General features: G+C 52.4%; 2 protein-coding genes across 3 annotated transcripts in view; one reads left to right on the top strand and one right to left on the bottom strand.

Moving 5' to 3' along the window:
* Positions 1 to 3,042, top strand: part of LOC112103354 (zinc finger protein 774) — a 10,766-nt gene extending 7,724 nt beyond the window's left edge. Inside the window, exons 5-7 of the mRNA XM_029913000.1 lie at positions 3 to 209; positions 946 to 1,059; positions 1,698 to 3,042. Of these exons, the coding sequence (XP_029768860.1) occupies positions 3 to 209; positions 946 to 1,059; positions 1,698 to 2,779 (1,403 nt within the window). The 3' untranslated portion in view covers positions 2,780 to 3,042. The remainder of the gene's footprint in view (positions 1 to 2; positions 210 to 945; positions 1,060 to 1,697) is intronic.
* A 1,362-nt stretch (positions 3,043 to 4,404) lies between these two features.
* LOC112118549 (E3 ubiquitin-protein ligase TRIM7-like) lies at positions 4,405 to 16,523 on the bottom strand. 2 transcript variants are annotated; one of them, XM_024216910.2, is made up of 7 exons: positions 16,030 to 16,523; positions 11,502 to 11,588; positions 10,212 to 10,445; positions 8,714 to 8,736; positions 8,009 to 8,124; positions 6,811 to 6,843; positions 4,405 to 6,320 (listed from the first exon to the last, which is right to left on the bottom strand). In XM_024216910.2, the coding sequence occupies exons 1-7, from the start codon at positions 16,456 to 16,458 to the stop codon at positions 5,794 to 5,796; spliced, it is 1,449 nt and encodes a 482-aa protein (XP_024072678.1). In that variant the 5' UTR covers positions 16,459 to 16,523; the 3' UTR covers positions 4,405 to 5,793. The 2 variants fall into 2 exon arrangements, with proteins under 2 accessions (XP_024072678.1, XP_024072679.1); XM_024216911.2 differs by having other exon boundaries at positions 8,009 to 8,121.
* Positions 16,524 to 21,063: the final 4,540 nt, after the last annotated feature.

The raw sequence follows: 21,063 nt of genomic DNA, 5'->3' as shown, positions 1-21,063 counted from the left end.
AGGGGCCGGGTTATGTCATGGAACTTTCTTTGTAACAAACATTCCACAGACCATTCATTCACCCCCATCCCACCATGTTCTTCCCCCCTCAGCAGGATTTCTTATTCCCAAACCCGACGTAATCTCCCGGCTGGAGCGAGGGGAAGAGCCGTGGGTCTCAGATCCCCAGGGTTCCGAGGAAAGGGGGAGCTTGAGCGGTGCCTGCATAGGTGAGGAATTGATTAAACTAACACACCCCCCCAGCCAATGAAAGGAACAGCTGGGAGTCTTCCAAACGCCTCGTGTGCTCCCCCAGTTCTACCTCATCCCACACAGGTCACGATTGTCCCCAGTAGGAGTCAGACCCTCGTGGCAGATGTCACTCCAGGCTTCCAACCAACCCTGACAGTAGCTCCCACCCCACTGTCCTCCCTTGCCCTTGAGTGTTCAGATGGGTGTGAAGGCAGGATGGGACTTCTTGTCTCTGTCCTCTGGGGAAGGGATTGTGGGGATTTGGTTCCTGATTTCACAAGCTCATTGATGGCTTCATTCCACAAAATGTGCTTTGCTGACCCATAAAGCCCTTGAACTGCTGCATTGGGTGATACCCCAACTCCTTCCCATCCCTTCCTGTGCTGAATCCCACTGGTCCCAGCGTCCCTGTGACTCTCTATCACTGGGCCCCTCTCCGTCAGTAAGAAGTGGATCCAAGGTGGACTTTCCACTTTCTAGGACACGAAGTTGGTTTCCATACACTACAGGAACCGCTTTGCTGATGAGTGTCTGGCTCTGTGTTTCCAGCAGAGAGAGGTTTCCACCTGTAGCAGAATGTGCGGAGATTTTGGGGAGCTGGCCCTGGGATTTTACTGCTTTAAAATGAACTGGGGTTAAAAATCATGGAACACTCTTTGTAAGAAATATTCCACGACTTCCCCTCCTCTCACTCAGTTTCTTTCCCTTGCGCAGGATTTCCGGTTTCCAAGCCTGATGTGATTTCCCCGTTGAAAGGGGAGGGCGAGCCATGGGTCCCCAATCTCCATGGCTCTGAGGAGAAGGAGAGCCCGCAGGGCGCCTGTGCAGGTGAGGAACCCGCTCTACTGACACATACCATCGGCAAGGAAAGGAAACAGCTGGCCTGCTGACGCCCCCGCCCCAGTTCCACCTCCTCCCTCCCAGAGCAGGGTTATCCTCAGCTGTCACGGCAACCATCAGACTGGCTTCCCACCCATTCCTGACTGACACCTGGCAGTAGCTTCCTTCGCCCGAGTGCCGACACATAGGCGCTGAACTCCGTGAGTGCTCAGCACCCACCGGCAGGCCCCGCCGATCAGCTCCTCCCCCTCCCCCCAGCACCTTCTGCCCACCACGGATCAGCTGTTCAGGGCGGACAGGAGGCACTGGGAGGGAGGAGCGAGGACGGAGCAGGCTCAGGGAAGGGGGTGGGGCCTGGGATGGAGCAGCCCCCTCCGCCGCCAATTAGAAAGTCAGCGCCTCTGTGCCCACCCCTTCCTGACACCTGGCAGTAGCTTCCGTTGCCCTTTAGTCTTCAGATGGGGTGGAGGCAGAACTGGTCCCCTCCTCTCTGTCCTTTGGGGAAGAGTTTGGGCAGGATCTTAATTCTTTTTTCCATGTCCCCAGCTGTTACTGTGGTTTGTTTTCCCCCCTACACATTCCCTTCTCTGAGGTTTCCTGTCTGGATTCTCTCTCTGTCCCAGCAGGTGAGGGTCCAGCCCGTGAAAATGCTCAGCACCAGGGTCCCCCGCAAGTGGAGCTGCGCAGGATGCCGTCCGTGAAATCCGAAGGGAACGCGTCCTGGATGCCGACGCAGGGGGAGCCACACCTTACGTCATCAATAAAATGCGAAGGGAGTCGTGAGCAGGAGGACGTCTGTGCGAGCTGGGGCGGGTTGGAAGGGCAGGAGGGAGCCCAGCCCACTTCCCCCGGGGGAGGCAGCGTGGGCCACAAATACATCCAGGTCCTGCTGAGCCTCCAGCCGGAGCAGCAGCAGCAGTGGCCATGCCCCGAGTGCGGGAAGATCTTCGTTGACCATGCTCACCTCCTGCGCCACCAGCGGCTGCACGCTCTGGAGAAACCCTTCCCCTGCCCCGACTGCTGGCGGGGCTTCCTGCGGCGCTGTGACCTGTCCGTCCACCGGCGCTCCCACACCGGGGAGATCCCCTTCCCCTGCCCTGACTGTGGGGAGGGGTTCCTGCGCCGCTGCGACTTGGCCGCCCACCGCAAGAGCCACATGGGGGAGTGGCCCCACCAGTGCCCCAAGTGCGGGCGGCGCTTCCGCAAGCGCTCCGTCCTGGTCAACCACCAGCGCACCCACCTGCAGGACGATCGCTACAAGTGCCCCGAGTGCGGCCAGGGCTTCAAGTGGCCGGGCCAGCTGGAAATGCACCGGTACAGCCACATGGAGGAGAAACGGCACACCTGCTTCAAGTGCGGGGAAAGCTTCAGCCAGCGCTCCCACCTCCTGGCCCACCAGGGCAGCCACCTCGGAGACGCCCCTTACCACTGCGCCGACTGCGGGAAGGGCTTTGCCCAGCACCCAGACCTCATCCTCCACCGGCGGAGTCACACCGGTGACCGGCCCTTCCACTGCCCCCAGTGCGGCATCGGCTTCGGCCGCAGCTCAGACCTCAGGAACCACCAGAGCGTCCACGCAGGCCAGCAGCCCTACAAGTGCCCCCTGTGCGGGAAAGGCTTCCAGGAGAGGGCGCACCTGGCCGCCCATCAGAAAAGCCACGGCGGGGAGGATTTCTACCTCGGCCTTGCTGCAGTTTGGACGGGGTGAGCGCCAGCCAGCATCTGGCTCATCGGTCAGGAGCCAGCAGCAGCCAGTCCTGACCTGAAAGTGATGCTCTGGCTCTGCCTGGCCTAGCAACTTCCAGACGAAGCCTTGATTGGCACAGCCGCCCGCTGAGCTGCCACTGGGGAGGGGATTGTCAGCGAGCCGCCTTGTGCCCGGAAGGCCATTGCTGTTTGTATTAGAGTACCATCTACGCCCCAGCAGGCGTCGAATAAAATTCCTGCCAGAAAGTGTGTACCAGCAGTACCCATGCTACTAGATTGGTCCAGGAAGCCCTTGTCTCTATGGTTTAACTTTGCCATGCTAACCGTTCAGCCTGTCAGCACTTATGGTGGGGGGTGGCCTCAGCTCGAGAGGCTTGATCTATTTTTGAGAGTTTCAACTCCAAGGGCTTCCTCATTTTTGAGCCAGGTAAAAGTTTCACCGAGATGGTGTAATACCTGCATGCTGTGGAGCAGGGACTTGAAATTTGGTGGGGGTGGGTCATCCTCATGTCTGGACCCAGCTTTTTGCCACCCCTATAAAAAAAAAAAATCCACCCAAATCTGCCACAGCTACAAGCTGCCAAACAGCTCGCACATGCTCAGTAGAAGTGCCTTGAAGAGTTTTGCAGCTAAATGCTGGCAAGATTCTGTCTGCACTGAGCATGTGCCAGCCTCAAAGCTCTTACAGGCTAACTAGATATCTCTCCCCCCCCTCCCCCAGGGCACACACTCAGAGCAGGATGGTCCGTGTCTGCTCCCCACAGGAGGAGTGCCCAGTTAAGTTCCCTCTAAGCTGCATGGCCACACAGCAGCCTCTTAAGTGCCGCGGAGTGGAGAGATGCTTCTTCCCCAGCCCAGGCCTGCTGCAGCCAGGGGAGAGGTGCCTCTCCCCCGCAGCCCAGGTGCTGCTGCAGGGAGAGAAAGCTGGGGAGAGTCCTCTCTCCCTGCTGTAGCCCTGGGGCAGCCTGCACCCCAAACCCCTCATCTCCCCGCACTCCAGCCCTGAGCCCCCTCCCACACTCTGAACCCCTTGGCCCCACCCCACTGCACATAAATTCATTCCGCACATGCGTGGGAAAAATTAGAAGGAACGCTGGTGCCCACTATTATATGGCACCCACAGGCACTCTGTTGCTCCCCACTCAGTCACATGGCTCAGTTTATGCCCCCGACAGTCTTGAGAAGAGGAAGCTAGATGCTCCCTTTGCTGCAGCCTTGTCTGCCCCCCATGGCTGCTGCCCCTGCTAGTGGTCACACCAGTGCCAGCACTTGCCCATGCACCATCTGTTTGAGTCTCAGGTGGGCACAAGCAATGCCACGCTACGCCGAACCTCATCGGTACTAGAAGTGTGCAGCTACGTCCCATCGCAGACAAGGCCTCAGCCAGGCGTGGAAACTTACTCCGCTTACCTGGCATTGGGATGGGCAGCAGGAGGAGCCATCGTGTTATGCACTCAGGAAGGCACCAGATGTGGAAAGCTGGATTCTAGCCCCCTCAGTGCCCTTAAACCAGTCATGAAAGCAGCTGGATGAGGGAGGCTCCTGTTTGGGGCAGCTCTGTTGCCTGCATAAGGCTGTATTGCAGGCAGGCAGCAGCAAAATACTCAACACCACAGGAGCTTTTTCTATTTGCACAGTGAATTTTATTTTCCTACGAAACAGAGCAACGGTTCAGAGACGCACAGCACTGACGGGGTTACAGAGGCTAGCATGAATGCTAGGCTGGAGTTAGATACAAGCAGATGGAAAACCCTCTGGTTAACTTTACCCTGTTGAATCTGTGTTAAACCAGGGTAACTCCTGAAATCAGTGGGGTTTAGGGTTGGAATCAAATCTGGACTGACTCCTGGAGTCTGCTCTCAATTGACACTGGAGTCACTCCAGACTGCTGTAACTTGCAGTTGTGCTAGTGTAACTCAAAAACATCATCCAACCCCACTGGGCTCAATGGGAACCCTCTGGGTTCAACTGCCCTTGCTTATCTCACATGCAACTCCAGAACGTGGCCTCTAGACAAGCTGGCTCCATTCACTAGTGGATCAGCAGGTAATTACAGTCCACCCCCCCACACCCCTCAGGTCGGCTACAGCTCATGCCCGACAAGCCTGAGCCAAACCGAGGGCCCTGGGCTTCCCGCAGCCTCAATATGGCCCCAAAACACCAACATCAAGGGCAACCCTATAACGCTCACTAGGTATTTGACAACATAGGGAAAGCAACAGAAGGGGAAGCAGGTTTTACTCTGTTACGTGCTAGTGGCCAGGAGAAGGGGTAACGTGTTATGAGATAAAGCGTCCTATTGCTAAGGCTGGGGAGGAAAGGGAGAGGGAATTGGAGCAGTTACATTTGCAAAAGGTGACCTGCAAAGTGCAAAAATAAAAAAATAAAAAAGGCCCAGCTGATTATGCCTTCTTCCCCATGCAGCTTGATTTACCACTGAGACATCAGGAGAATCGAGTCTGGTCTTCTCTGGCAGACTCACTGGAGGTCTCAGAGATGTGGATCGGGTGCTCAAATGAGCAGGTGGGAGTGGTGAATCATTAACAAAGAGAGCTTTTCTCCCAAGTGTGTGTGGGGCAATTGAGTGAGTGGGGTGTTTAAAAAAAAATTAACCTGCCTGAATAAAATAATTCACTTCATCTCAAGCAGGCTCTTTGGTATAGCTGCCAGGTCTCCAGTGGGCTATAGTCTTCCAGGACAGACTGGTGGGGGGTGTTGTTCAAAAACCACCTAAAAAAATCACTTAGGAGCACAAGTCTCACTGAAAGGCAATACAACTTGTGCTCCTCAGCATCTAAGCTGAGATTCCCAGCGGGCCATAATGTTTTCCAGGGTAGACAAGCTCTGAATTTCTAGTTAATGAGAAGAGAAAAGTTTGGGGGGAAAAGTTCATTTCAACCTTTTAGGCTCGCTCTATACTTCAGAAAGCAGCAAAAAACAACAACAACATAGAACAGAGGGGCAGGACCCCCACCCTTTGCAGGTCCCCTTAAAGAGCAAACTGGGCCAGGCGCATCAGTTGCAAAGTGTGAGGGAGGAGCCAACGTAGAAGAGCCAGAAGAAAGGGAAGATTTTCTCCGCGAAGGCGGCCGTGAAGGTGAAGATGGGGGCCATGTTATCAGCGTTGTAGAACGCCACCCACCCTCCTTCGTAGTCCAGGTAGACCCCGATCTTCCTGGGCCTCTCACAGAGGGACAGGGGAGTCTCAGGGGAGGTGAAAGCCTGGTATTGGTCCCAGTTCTTGCCCTTCCAATTCAGCCCCACCGCCCAGATCCCCTCCTCGGGCGTGAAGTCGATCTTCTCCTTCCTCCTCACCGACTCCCTGGCAGCCCCCACAGCCCAGCTGTCCCCGTCCCCCACTTCCACCTCCCAGTAGTGCCTCCCCGAGGTGAAGCCCTCGGCCCCCAGAACAGAGAAGGAGTAATCGAATCTCTTGGGGCTGGCCGGCACGTCCTGCGGGGCGCTCCTCAGCCTCACGCTGCGCTTATCCTCGGACAGCACCAGGTAGGGGTTTGCAGTGTCCAGGTCTAGAGATATATCGGCTAGAGAGAGGGAGACAGGGATTTAACAGCAGAGCTCATCCCGGGGGACAGCCCCTTACACCACCAGATCTTCCCTCTTTTAAGCTGTGGCACTATCTATGCTGCCGGGCAATGGCCTGAGAGATGTAGGAAGCTTCAGAGAAAAGGGGAAGTCTCTGGGCCCAGAGACACTGCATGCTCTTACAGCTTCCAAACTGCATTTGCCTTCGAGAAAACAGGAATTCAGGACAGTGCACTAGAAAGCAGGGGGGTCTGCTGAGGAAACGCAACACGTGTTTGTCTCACCTGACTTCGCAGCCGTCAGCATTCCGTTTCCTTATCCAAAAGGAAAACAAAACACTGAGGGGAGATTTGGGCTGAATTCCCTTCAGCCATCACACCAGGGGGCGAGTCGCCAGGCCTACTCCTGCACTATTACTGCCACAGCAGCAGGGTTAACGTCAGTTCCTGGGATGCTGGAAGAAGTCAGCGGAGGGAGGCGGAGGCTTACCTGTGTCGTTCTCCAGCTCGAAGCGCAGATTTTCTAGGGGAATGAAAGGAGAGAGAATTGAGCCCTGGCTTTCCTGGGGATAAGCATCTAGAGCAGGTTGAAAAAGTGAAACAAAATCCACGAAAGCTTTCCTTCTGCCACTGAACCGGGTGTAGGGAATGGGAAACAAGTTCTTCCATTACACTGGAAGATGAAGAAGTTTCCATTTTAGCACCAAGGCCATTGTTTGAAGAGTTTCAATCAACGCTTAATATCCCGTGTCTAAGGCAGTGGTTCTCAACCGGTTTATCATTGTGGGCCGCATATGTGGCTCTCTATGGCCTGGTCTCCACGAGCAAGGTAAGTCGATCTATGTTACGCAAGTTAAGTAACTTAAGTCAACGTAGCTTAGATCGACTTACAGCACTGTGTAATGTCGACAGGAAACGCTCTCCCGTCAACGTAGCTTCCGCTTCTTGGGGAGGTGGAGTACTGAAGTTGACGGGAGAGTGCTCGGCCATCAACTTATTGCATCTCCACCAGATCCACTAAATCGATGCTGCTGCATCAATCACAGTGGCGCCGATTTAAGACAAGCCCTATGTATTATGTGGGCTGCATCCACACAATATATATACTACCTGTATGGCCCTGAGGCTGTCCCATAGGCCACAACTGTGTGCCAATTGGGCCATAAGCCACCCATGGGCTGTGGGTTGATAACCACTGGTCTAAGGCTTCATTATAGACACCACTCAGAGCTAGGAAATGCCCAGTGAAGGGGAAAGGCTCCTATCCCTTGCAAGACAGTGTCATCAGGTCCTCACAACCCAACTCAGAGCAGTGCCTTCCACTGCAAGGAATGAGAGACATGCTACACACCCAATTCTTCCAACTCTTGCTATAAAACAAGCCCTCAGAGAAAGAGCAGCACGTGTCGACCGAGCATATATGTGGTGTGGGAGGGGGGTCGCTGGAGGAGACGTGAAGTGATTTTGAGGACCACATGCTGCAACCTTAACCACGGGGTTGCTGCTGCTTTAGCCTAGTAGCGGCTTTTAAAATTACAGGGTGGCAAGACAGAGACCACTGGCACAGCCACAGGTAAGACCGACTGATAGAAGTTAGGCACTGAGAGACCAGGTAAGCTACTGACGTAACAGCCCTCCCCAATATTACGGCAGCTATGAGCAGAGAAGACACAGATGCTTCCATTCACCTTTGAACTCCAGCAGGACTTCCTTCAGGACGGCGCTTTTCTGAGAGAAACTCCTGAGTCTTTTTTCCAGCTCCGCAAATGCAGGCTCCGGCTTCTGAAACGTCCAGTTCTCGCTGCTGGAGAGAGAGGAGGAGGAAGGGTTAGAAACAGGCTTGAGGCCCCGCCCCAGAAATCTTGGGAGCTCTCAGGCCAGTTTGGATCTGAGCTTTGCAAGACAATCCCAGTTGTTGTGAGTCATGTGACTACAACCCCATGCTCCGAATGGACTGGAACAGGACTTGGGGAGGCAGGAATGGAGACCCGTTTGGGAGTTCTCTGGATTCCCACTAGCCCAGTTCTCTCGCGCTGGGCTACTCTAGTAACAAGGGGCACCAATCCCAGGGTTATGTGGAAAGAAAGGAGACAGAGATCCAGATCCAGTTTACGTATCTCACGTAAACCACTAGGACCATAGACAGCGCAGGTCTCCAGCTGGGTTAGAACCTGGGCTCTCTAACACCAAAAGACAAAGCCCCTACCACAGAAGCTAAAGGAGTAATCCCATTGGCTGTCACGCAGCAGCTAGCCCCTCCTCTCCTTGCTATGGCAGCTGCTAGTGGGACACACGATCACGCGTCAGCGTGTTGCACTCCGTGGCTGCATATTCAGTGCCATTTCCAAGCCGAGCTGAGCATGAAGGGGAGGGAGATGGAGCCCAGGACTTACCTGATCCTGCTGCCACCACCACCCTAGAGAGGAGGAGAAAGAAGAGGCAGTCAGTGAACATGTCCCAGACTGGGGAGGCCTCTTGGTCCTGCAGGGGAGTTCCCACTGGAGTCTGACACACAGGCTCCCGTTCAGAGAGCAGCTGCTACTTCTGTCTCCTTCCAGCTGGGATGTTTGCTCTCAGCAGCCTCAGGAATGGTCAGCTGTGAAGTGGCCATGGAGGAAAGCATCTCCCCATGCACTTTACAAGAAGAAAAGATTTTCTGCCTTGGTAGTGAGAGCCCCATCCCCCCAAGTCTCCCTGTCCTGCTAAACAGGGAGCTCAAGTGGTGCAGAAGGATGAGCTAGGGGGGGCAGGGGGAGGTTACAGTGCTGGACTCCTGGCTCCAACTCTTTGTCCTGCCACTGGCTTGTTGGGAAAGTCAGTCCTTTCCTGCCTCACTTTCCCTATCTGTAGAGCAAGGCTAGTATTGCCCTTCTAGCTTTGAAGCTAAACTCATCTATGTTTGCAGAGGGATTCCAGATGACTGAGAGGAATTGTCTACACTACAGCAGCCCAGCTCTGGCACTGCAGCAGAAGCACTGTAGCGTAGACACTTCCTACATCAACAGAAGGTGTCCTCCTGTCGCTGCAGGTAATCCATCTCCCTGCGAGATGGTAGCTAAGTTGATAGAAGAATTCTTCCATCCACCCAACTGCATCTATAGTGGGGATTGGGTCGACTAACTACGTCACACAGGGTGCGAAATTTTTCACAGCCCTGAGCGATGTAGGCAGGTCGATCTATTTTTTAGGTGCAGACCAGACCTATGTGAACAGGGGCCGCATTCAGATTTGATTCACACCAGTGTCAAGCTAGATTGACTCAGTAGATTTACACCAACCCGTCCCACTTGAGAGCACAATTTGTCCCACTGAGCTATTAACATGAGCGCTGGCTGAAATTTACCCCATGATTTTATTTTTTAAGTACCCAACTTTGAAACTTCATAGATGTTTTTAATGCAAGAAATCTCAATTGTTTCCTTTTTTGTAACAGTTTTTGAAGCCTTTAAGATCAAAATCCGGCCATGGAACAAAATGGACCAAAACAAATGCATTTTAAAAAAAAGTATTCCTTACTGTGAAAATGAGATGATTAAAAAAATACAAATCTAAAGGGGGGGAGGGGGGAGGGGTTGACTGGCTCCAGGTAGCATCTAGATAATGTATTTGTCAATTATGTTGTGAACTCTGAATCCTGGACTCAGACAGGGAATGGATCAGAACAGACACATCCCAGTCGAGTGAAGGAGTTTGCAGTGGATCAGGACTCCTGGGTTCTACTTCAAACTCTGGGAGAGGAGCCGGGTCTATAGATGGGGTATCTGGGAGTCAGAACTCCTGGATTTTAGACCCAGCGCTGCAACCAACTTGCTTTGTTCCATGCCTCATTTTCTGCCTCCCTCTAATCAGCGAGATGGAAGATAATGATAGTAACCTTATGATATGTCTCACCTGCAGGGACTGGCTCACCGGCTGCTGCCCCGTCTCTTCTCCCTTCTCAGTGATCAGTTTATCAATGTGGGAGATTTCTTCTGAGAGTTTAGAGACACTCTCATCCCTTCTCTGAGCAATGTCTCCATCAAGCGCTTCCAGCCGGGACAGCAGGAACTGCTCCTTCTCCTCCAGGAACCCACGCAGCTCCTTACACTCAGAGAGGATCTTCTGTCTCTCGGCTTCTGTCTGTTTCTGCAATTACAGAGAGGGTAGCTCGGTAACAGACGGAAAATCATAAGTAGCCTCTCAGCTGAAGGGGGGACTTCTTTAAAGAGAAAGGACAGAGCAGGATCCTCAGGGCAGGATCAAGCCCTTTAGCAGTAGCTCAGTGACCTGTTACTTTTCCCTGGTCTCTGCATCTTGTGCCCCAAAATCTGAGGTTCAGTTTCTATTTTTTTTTTTTTCAGTTTCTTTTTGTTTTTTTTTTTTGCCCTGACAGTGGCAAAGAAATAACTGAAAATGTGAATGACGTAGTAAGGGTTACTTGTGTCTGCAAACAGCCTGAAACAATCTCTCTCAGAGACATGAACTGTCACCATGTATTGAAACCGTGTTAACTCTGAAGCCTACGGATGACAAGCTAGAAGTCATCCTTGATCAACATTTTACCGCTGACCACAATAGGTGACAAGGGAGAGGGTTGATCCTACTATGAAGATATGCCCCATCCACTGCAAATGGGATTTCATTTGGAGATTGTGAGTGGGCAGAGTTCAGGAGAGACCAGATGCCCTCACCTTTCCCCAGAAGCCCAGCCCTGGAGAGGGAGGTGACCTGGAGTCTGGCCAGATGACCAATTCCTCATCCTGGTGAGGGAAGAGGAAAGGGAGGGGGAAAGGGCACGGAGAAGGAACCAAAGCAAAGAGGCTATGAGAGGGGTAGCAGGGCATGCGCGCCTCCTCTGTGACGATTTCCAGCAGCCCCGAGAACAATATGGCTGCTGAGCTCTGCAGATGGGCAGTTCTTAGAGACATCAAGCCACAGCCCAGCTCCAAGCCCCACAAGCACACAATGACAGCAGCATAAGCAAGGGCATCTGCACCTTTGCTAACAGCAACAGCAGGGATTTTTCTCAAAACCTTGTCCACCTGCACTTGTCCAAACTCTCTAGCCAGCCAGCCAGCCCATGTTCTCTCTCCCCCCATCACCCTCAGAGGCTACAGAGAAACAGGCCCTGTGTTTGCTTTGTTACTCAGGGCACTCTGATCCCAGGCAAACCTGGGGTGGGGGACGGCTCAGGGCACATACCAGCAGCTCCTCACTTCTCTTCTCCTCGTTGGCTTTGGCTTCTTCTCTGTCTTTTCTCAGACCAGCCAGGTGCTCTTGCGGTGCTTCCTGGAAGAAGCAAGAAGGATCTTTGTTAGGAGGGTTTCACCACAAAGTTCCCAAACTTAGGAACACAGGAATTGCCAGTCTGGGTCAGACCAGGAGCCCATCTCCAGGCTCCAACACCAGTTTTTTCACAAGAAGGTGCGATAAACCCTGCAGCAGGGAATTATGGGCTAATCTGCCCCCAGGCAAACGTTATTCTAGCTCATAGAGATTTAGGAAGGAACACTGAAGCACGAGTGTATATGTCCCTTCCAGTGCTCTTGGATCCATAGTTTGAGGAGTGACTAGTCATCCTGGGAGTCAACTTTTTTGGGGGGTGCTCAGTTTCAGAAGATTAAAGGGCCCTGATTTTCAGGAAGACTGAGTGCTTGTCCTCTGAAAAATCATGTCATTCCAAGGTGTCCCTTGTTGGCAAAGGAGAGGCAATTCATAATCACTCTTGGACTTGAAAATTTGGGTCTTGCACTTTTAATCCTTACTATTATAACTCAAAACAAAGGGCAGTACAAATAAAGAACAATCTATGCAAGAAGTATTCATATAAATATCCAGTCCTGTATTGACTTCTGCTCAATTATATCTTGTGGCAATGAGTTCCACTGGCTAATTGCATGTAATGTGAACAAGTAGTTCCTCTGATCAGTTTTAAAACTGGCTACCTTTCAATTTCATTGAATGTCCCCTTGTTCTGTATTGGGGAAACTCTACTCACCCTGTCTCCTAATCTCCCTTCTCTACTCCATTCACTCTTGCCGACACCTATATCCTCTCCCCCTCTTGTTTATCTCCTCTCTAAACTGAGCAGTCCCAGCACTGCCAGTCCCTGCCCATTCACAAGTCTCTCCAGAGCCCAGATCATGCTCTTTGCCCATCTGTAAACCCCTTCTGTTACTGCTTTATCCTTGACCAGAACTGAATACAGTATCCCAGGTGAGGGCATCTCACTGATTTATAGAATGCTGTTAAAATGCCGACCTTGTTATTCTTTATCCTTTATATAGGCCAACAAACCCAGGCACAAATTCTGCCGAAAACACATACTAGGAGCCATTGGGACTGCTCACTCGCATGTCTGAGGGCAAGATTTAGCCCTCCCTGAGACTGTTTCTTAGCTACACTTCATGCTCAACCATGCAGATGTGAGCAGAGGGGGCAATAGAACAAATGGAGCTTCAACCGGGGGAGAGGGGAAGGAAGAGGGACAAAAACACCCAGGCACAATTGGAAGTAGAGGAGCCCTCTTCCTTTTACCTCCCGGACAGAAATTCCGTCATGACATACCAAAAAAATCTATCCTGCCCCAAACAACCAAGTTCTAGCTCCTCCAAACTACTTTAAAAACCTAGTCCAAATCTACGCATCCCTTAAAACCCCAGCTCTGAACATCCCCAGACACGGCAGCAAAAATACTGCCCCAAAATTAGCTCCCAGCCGCTGCCTCCAAATCTCCCAGCCCCTACTGACATATCCGAAGTCATTCCAACACGACGCCCAAACCGATCCCCCCAGCTCAGAACACCCCTACGTCCGGCTCCGCACCTCCCACAACTGGACCCAAACATTGCCCCCCTCCCCTCAAACCACTAGACATAGAATCATAGCAATGTAGGGCTGGCAGGGACCTCAAGAATTCATCTCATCCCCACCGCACTAAGGCAGGACCAAGTAAACCTAGACCATCCCTGACAGGTGTTGTCCAAGCCCTCCAATGGTGGGGATTTCAAAACTTCCTTTGGGAAGCCTATTCCAGAGCTAAACTACCCTGACAGGGCTTTGGAGCTGTGCTCCAGCTCCGCTCCAGCTTCAGGCAAAAACCTGCAGCTCCACTGCTCCGGAGCTGCTCCGCGCTCTGGCTCCAGGCTCCACTCCAAAGCCCTGCTGACAGTTAAAAAGTTTTCCTAATATCTAACCGAAATCTCCCTTTTCCGCAGATTAAGCCCACTGCTTCTTGTCCTGCCTTCTGTGGACATGGAGAACAAATGATCACTGCCCTCTTTATAACAGCCCTTAACCGATCTGAAAACTTATTAGGTTTTTCCCCCACTCTTCTTTTCCCAAGACAACACGTCCAGATTTTTAACCTTTCCTCTCAGATCAGGTTTTCTAAATCTTTTCTCTAACCTTCCCCTCCCCATCTGAAATCCCCAGCTCCAGAGATCCCCTCAAATTCTCATTAAAATCTGCTTCAAATCCAGGCTTTGGGGCTAGCATTTAGGTCTCACCCCACAGTAGGAGCCTGTCTCAGTTACAAAGGCCTGCAATAAATTTGATTGTGTTTGTTTTATGTCACTGTCTGCACTGCAGGGGTGGGGGGGGGCAGCATGGCAGTTAAAATATGAATCATGTTACGTAGCAAGTTTTCAAAGGCCAGAAAGAACCTTTCTGATGATCCAAACTGGCCTCTGGCATAAACACCTGCCAGAGAATTTCACCTAGCAATTGCTACGTCAAGCCCAGGGCTTCTTGGCTGAGGTAGAGCAACTCTTTTGAGAAGAGGCATTCAATCTTGATTTACGACTTGCAATTAAAAGGACAGCACCAAGTTAGTACATACAGGAACATAAGAACGGCCAGCCTGGGTCAGACCAAAAGTCCACCTAGCCCAGTATCCTGTCTTCTGACAGTGGCCAATGCCAGATGCCCCAGAGGGAATGAACAGAACAGATGATCATCAAGTGAGCCATCCCATCGCCCATTCCCAGCTTCTGGCAAACAGAGGCTAGGGACTCCGTCCCTGCCCATCCTGGCTAATAACCATTGGTGGGACCTATCCTCCATGAACTTATCTAGTTCCTTTTTTTAACCCTTTTATAGTCTTGGCCTTCACAACATCCTCTGGCAAAGAGTTCCACAGTTTGTGCATTGTGTGAAGAAATACTTCCTTTTGTTTGTTTTAAACCTGCTGCCTATTACTTTGATTTGGTGACCCCTAGTTCTTATGTTATGAGCAGGGCCGGCTCCAGGCACCAGCGCAGCAAGCAGGCGCCTGGGGTGGCCAACGGAAAGGGGCGGCACATCTGGCTCTTCGGCAGCAATTTGGTGGTGGGTCCCTTGGTCCCTCTCGGAGGGAAGGACCCACCGCCAAATTGCCGCCGAAGAATGAAGCGGTGACAATAGAGCGATCGTGGCTTTTTTTTGTTTGTTTGTTTGTTTGACGCTTGGGGCGGCAAAAACTCTGGAGCTGGCCCTGGTTATGAGAAGGAATAAATAACGCTTCCTTCTTTACTTTCTCCACACCCGTCACAATTGTATAGACCTCCATCATATACACCCATAGTTGTCTCTTTTCCAAGCTGAAAAGTCCCAGTCTGATTAATCTCCCCTCCTATGGAAGCTGTTCCATACCCCTAATAATTTTTGTTGCCCTTTCCTGAATCTTTTCCCATTCCAATATATCTTTTTTGAGATGTGGCGACCACCTCTGCACGCAGTATTCAAGATGTGGGCATACCATGGATTTATACAGAGACAACAGGATATCTGCTGTCTTATTATCTACCCCTTTCTTAATGATTCCCAACAGTCTGTTTGCTTTTTTGACTGCCGCTGCACATTTTAGTGGATGTTTTCAGAGAACTACCCACATGACTCCAAGCTCAGGAGATCCAAAGAAAGCTGATTAGAGGAAAGAAGGAAAATAATCAGAGCAGCCTTTTTCCTTCAGCCAGACGCAGGCCTGACATGCTTCCTTAATACCCGATTTAGATTCCTCCTTAATACAGGATTACCTTGCAGAAGATAAAACCCACCCTGGCCTGTGCAAGCCACCCAAGAGAGGCTTCTCCCAGGCAAAGCCACACCCCATGATTTTGCCTCTATAGGGCTGCCAATTTTGGTGGGATGTATCCCTGGACGTTTCATCGTATGCCAGAATCTTGAATTAAAGATTCATCTTTAATTCCTGGAGAGTCCAGGACCATGCCGGAGGGTTAGCAACCCTAGCAACACACCAGCTCAGCGGAGCTGGAACAACTTGTATAGTGGGGAGTGCTGAGAGCCACTGAACCAAACTGTAAACCCAGATACCAGCAGTTCCCAACCAGGGGCCCGGGACCCCCTGGGGGGCCACAAGCAGGTTTCAGGAGGTCCACCAAGCAGGGCTGGCATTAGACTCACTGGGGCCCAGGAAAGAAAGATGAAGCCCAGGGCCCCGAGCTCCGCCACCTGGGGCTGATGCTGAAGCCTGAGCAATGGAGCTTTGCGGGGCCCCCTGTGGCACGGGGCCTCCAACAACCGCCCTGCTTGCTACCCCCTAATGCCTGCCCTGGCCTTTATATGCAGAAAAAGATTTGTTGTGACACAGGTAGACCATGGAGTTTTTCTAGCATGTTGGAGGGGGCCTCGGAAAGAAAACGGTTGAGAACCCCGGCTGGAAACCGCTTCAAGCCAGGGGGTGCGGACACACCCCTAGTTCCAGCACCGATGCACCGGCGCCTTTTCCTACCTTACAGCCCCGGGCAGCCTCTTCTATGGGCACCACCCGGTGGGCTCGGTGGTCCCAGGACAGGTGGCAAACCAGACAGACGGGCTTCTGGTCCTCCTGGCAGAAGAGCTTCAGGGCTTCCCCGTGCCGCTCGCACACCCCCCCACCGGCCGCCCCCGGCCCGGCAGCCGCCTGCGCCCCGAAATGCTTGACGATCTCCACGATGTTGGCCAGCTGCCGGTTGGGCCGGAAGAGGCGGTGGGGGACCGGCTCCCGGCACTGGGGGCAGCACAGGCTGCGCTCCGAGTCCTCCCAGCACTTGGTGACGCAGGCGCGGCAGAAATTGTGCCCGCAGTCCGAGACCATGACCGGGTCCCGCAGGTACTCCAGGCACACGGGGCAGGTCAGCTCGTCCTGCAGGCTGCGGCCCGGCCCGGCCGCGCCCTCCATGGCTGCAACTGCAAACCCACCAAGGGCTGCAGGGACCCCCGATTCCTCCGCCTCTCCCTCGGGGCCAGGGCCCTAGGGGCGCGCCGGGCAGGGGGGGCTCTGCACCGCAGCGAATGGAGGGAGCCGGGAGCAGATGCCAATCGCCAGGCAGGAAGCCGAGGAAGAGGGAGGAGAGGGGAAAGCTTGTCTGCGTCCTGCAGCAACAGACAGCACAGCGCTATCTAGTGGCTAGCTACGGGCAGGACTCCTGGGTTCTCTCCCCTGCTCTGGGCGGGGAGTGGGCTTTAGTGGTTAGAACGGGGGGCTGGGAATCAGGACTCCTGGGTTCTGTCCACACGACTCTGGGGGGAGTGTGGGGTCTAGTGATTAGAGCAAGGGGGCTGGGCATCAGGACTCCTGGGTTCTGTCCACACGGCTCTGGGGGGAGTGTGGGGTCTAGTGATTAGAGCAAGGGGGCTGGGCATCAGGACTCCTGGGTTCTGTCCCCAGCTCTACAAGGGGAGAGTGGTTAGAGCAGCAGGGGGCTGGGAATCAGGACTCCTCCGGTCAGAGGTGGATTAGGGGTTTCTGGGGCCCTTGACTAGAGCAAGTGGGGGCCCCTCCCCACCCGACCCCTTCCATCTGCAGTCCCCTCCACCACCCCCTGACGCTTCTCCTGGAGAAATGGGGTTGGGGCATGGGGCTTCCCCTGTTTCCCAGCAGGTGCACCAGGCAGGCGGAGCAGCTCGGGCTTAAATGAGTTAAAGAAGAAGGACTGGGAGTCAGAACTCCTGGGTTCTATCCCCAGCTGTGGGAGGGGAGAGGGCTTTACTGATTAGAATAGGGAAGGCTGGGAGTGAGGACTCCTGGGGTCTATCCTCAGTTGTGGGAGTAGAGTGGCATTTAGTGGTTAGAGCAGAAGGACCTGGGAGTCAGGACTCCTGGGTTCTATTTGTAGCTGGGCCACTGACTCCTCTATGGCTTTTGGGCAGGTCCCAGCCCCGCTCTCAGCCTCCATTTACCTGTCTGTACATTTCTCTCTGGGCTCCTCTCTGCCAGGGTGATTATTTCTCTGGATTTTTGGTTGGCAACTTGTAAAAAAAAAAAAAAAAAAGCAACAAATACAAAATTATTCCTCTCGAGGGAGGAATCAAAGGCCCAACAAACCCACCCCACCCATCCAGTCTGCTCTGCTCACCAGCCATCCAGGTCCCCAATCCCCCAGGCTCCCCTACTACCACTGTCCTTCCCCCCAACAGCCCCATCCCATTCCCCAATCCTCTCCTAGCCTGCCATTTGCCTCCAGCCAGGCCTGACCCCCAACAACCCTACCCCAACCAGCCAGGCCTGCCCTCCCTCCTCCAACCCCTGGGAAGGCAGGTCTGCCCCATCTCCATGCCAACCAGACCAGCCTGCCCTGCCAGCACCAGCTAGGCTTCTCCTAGCTTGGTTTGACTCATCCCCAATCCCCAGCCAGGCCTGACCCTGTTCAACTAGCCCCCCAGACCTGTCCCCCCAACCTCAGTCAGCCTCAAAGCAGCCAAGCCTCCTCCCACTCTGTCCCCAGCCAGACCTGCCCCTCCCTGGCCAGCTGGACCCCTGGGGTAACCCCACCAGCAACACATGGCCAGGCCTCTCTCAATTTGGCTTGCCTGTGCCAGGTCTGACCCTTTCCTCAGCCAGCCCCCTGGATCTATCCCCCTCGCCCAGCCACAGTTGACCCGGCTCCCCATCCACCTCAGCCAATGCCCTAGGCCAGGGGTTCCCAAGCTGTGGCTGCTAGGGTTGTCACCTCTGAAGTATAAAAGGCTGGGATGTCCAAACCACTTGGTCGTGTCCAGCTACCTCAGAAAAGGGGGCGTGCTGGGTGGTGGCCACCCTAGTGGCTACTGGAGCTTGAGCATCTCTGACATGCCATCTTAGCCACCCCCACCACCTTCCAAGTTCCCTGCCTCTCCGCGAGCCATGATCCTGGTTCCCCATACTCCAAAGAAAATGGGCTCTCAGAAATACACGGCCTTGGCCGCAGCTCTGGGTTTGAATTCAAATTCAATGGACATTTCAATCTTTGGTGAAAAAACAGAGGAGGGGATAACTGAAATTACATTCACATTTTCCCTCCTGGTTTTCAACCAGCCCCAGTGTCTTCAAATTGCCAGTTCATGCTGAAATTGAACGAATGTGTGTTCAGTGGTTTGAATGGAGTAAAGAACCAGTGCAGACAAGTGGCTAAACTGAGGAGGATCTAAACTTTGAAGATCTGGAGTCTGAGGGCTTCTCTACACAGGGAAGCTACTGTGAATTTCATCATAGAATCAGAATATCAGGGTTGGAAGGGACCTCAGGAGGTCATCTAGTCCAACTCCCTGCTCAAAGCAGGACCAATCCCCAACTAAATTATCCCAGCCAGGGCTTTGTCAAGCCTGACCTTAAAAACCTTCTAAGGAAGGAGATTCCACCACCTCCCTAGGTAACCCATTCCACCCTTCTAGTGAAAAAGTTTTTCCTAATGTCCAACCTAAACCTCCCCCACTGCAACTTGAGACCACTGCTCCTTGCTCTGTCATCTGCTACCACTGAGAACAGCCTAGATCCATCCTCTTTGGAACCTCCTTTCAGGTAGTTGAAAGCAGCTATTAAATCCCCCCTCATTCTTCTCTTCTGCAGACTAAATAATCCCAGTTCCCTCAGCCTCTCCTCATAAGTTCATGTGCTCCAGCCCCCTAATCATTTTTGTTGCCCTCCGCTGGACTCTCTCCAATTTGTCCACATCCCTTCTGTAGTGGGGGGGGGGGGACCAAAACTGGACGCAATACTCCAGGTGTGGCTTACCAGTGATGAATAGAGGGGAATAATCACTTCCCTCGATCTGCTGGCAATGCTCCTATTTATACAGCCCAAAATGCCATTAGCCTTCTTGGCAACAAGCGCACACTGTTGACTCATATCCAGCTTCTCGTCCACTGTAACCCCTAGGTCCTTTCCTGCAGAACTGCTGCTTAGCTAGTCGATCCCCAGCCTGTAGCAGTACATGGGATTCTTCCTTCCTAAGTGCAGGACTCTGCACTTGTCCTTGTTGAACCTCATCAGATTTCTTTTGGCCCAGTCCTCTAATTTTTCTAGGTTCCTCTGTATCCTATCCCTACCCTCCAGCGTATCTACCACTCCTCCCAGTTTAGTGTCATCTGCAAACTTGCTGAGAGTGCAGTCCACGCCATCCTCCAGATCATTAATGAAGATATTGAACAAAACCGGCCCCAGGACCGACCCTTGGGGCACTCCACTTGATACCGGCTGCCAACTAGACATGGAGCCATTGATCACTACCCATTGAGCCCGATGATCTAGTCAGCTTTCTATCCACCTTATAGTCCATTCATCCAGACCATACTTCTTTACGTTGCTGGCAAGAATACTGTGGAAGACCATATCAAAAGCTTTGCTAATGTCAAGGAATAACACGTCCATGCTTTCCCCTCATCCACGGAGCCAGTTATCTCATCATCGAAGGCAATTAGGTTTCTCCACAGAGGGCTGGTCAGCTCCTCCCCATACTGGGCACAGTATGCTTCCTCCATTGGGTGATTGTTTCCTGATATACCATATAGAGCCTCAAACTAAATGTATACCCCTAATAATAATGAATAAAAACAGTAAGAGGATGAAAAAATCCCACCATGGCTAAACAGCAGAGCAAAAGAGACAGTTAGAGGCAAAAAGGCATCCTTTAAAAATTGGAAGTCAAATCCTAGTAAGTAAAATAGAAAGGAACATAAAACTCTGGCAAATCAAGTGTAAACGTATAATAAGGTCAAAAACGAATCCGAACAGCAACTAGCTAGACACAAAAACCAACGGCAATTTTATTTAAGTACATCAGATGCAGGAAGCCTGCCAAACAGCCCAGCCCGCGCCACTTCCCGCAGCTCCCATTGGCTGGGAACAACGAACCACAGTCACTGGGAACTGCGAGCGGCTGTACCTGCAGACACTCAGGTAAACAAAGTGTCTCGTGGCCCACCAGGGGCTTACCCTGAACAAGCCACGAACCAAGTTTGGGAACCCCTGATCAAGATAAATCCAGGGTACGTCCCCATCTTGAATACTGTGTGCAGATCTGGACGCCCCATCTCAAAAAAGATATATTGGAATTGGAAAAGGTACAGAAAAGGGCAACTGAAATGATTATGGGGATGGAACAGCTTCCATATGAGGAGAGATTAAAAAGACTGGGACTATTAAGCTTGGAAAAGAGACAACTAAGGGGGGATATGATAGAGGTCTATAAAATCATGACTGGTGTGGAGCAAGTAAATAAGGAAGTGTTATTTACTCCTTCTCATAACACAAGAACTAGGGGTCACTCAATGAAATTACTAGGCAGCAGGTTTAAAACAAACAAAAGGAAGTATTTCTTTACACAACGCACAGTCAACCTGTGGAACTCTTTGCCAGAGGATGTTGTGAAGGCCAAAACTATAAGAGGGTTCAAAAAAAGAACTAGATAAATTCATGGAGGATAGGTCCATCAATGGCTATTAGCCAGGAAGGGCAGGGGTGGTGTCCCTAGTCTCTGTTTGCCAGAAGCTGGGAATGGGCGACAGGGGATGGATCACTTGAAGACTA

The sequence above is a fragment of the Terrapene carolina genome, unplaced genomic scaffold (genome assembly GCF_002925995.2).
Source record: "Terrapene carolina triunguis isolate 2854851 unplaced genomic scaffold, T_m_triunguis-2.0 Scaffold419, whole genome shotgun sequence".
NCBI lineage: Eukaryota > Metazoa > Chordata > Testudines > Emydidae > Terrapene > Terrapene triunguis.
Note: the sequence above shows the minus strand (reverse complement) of the source record. Positions and strands in the feature narration are given on the sequence as shown.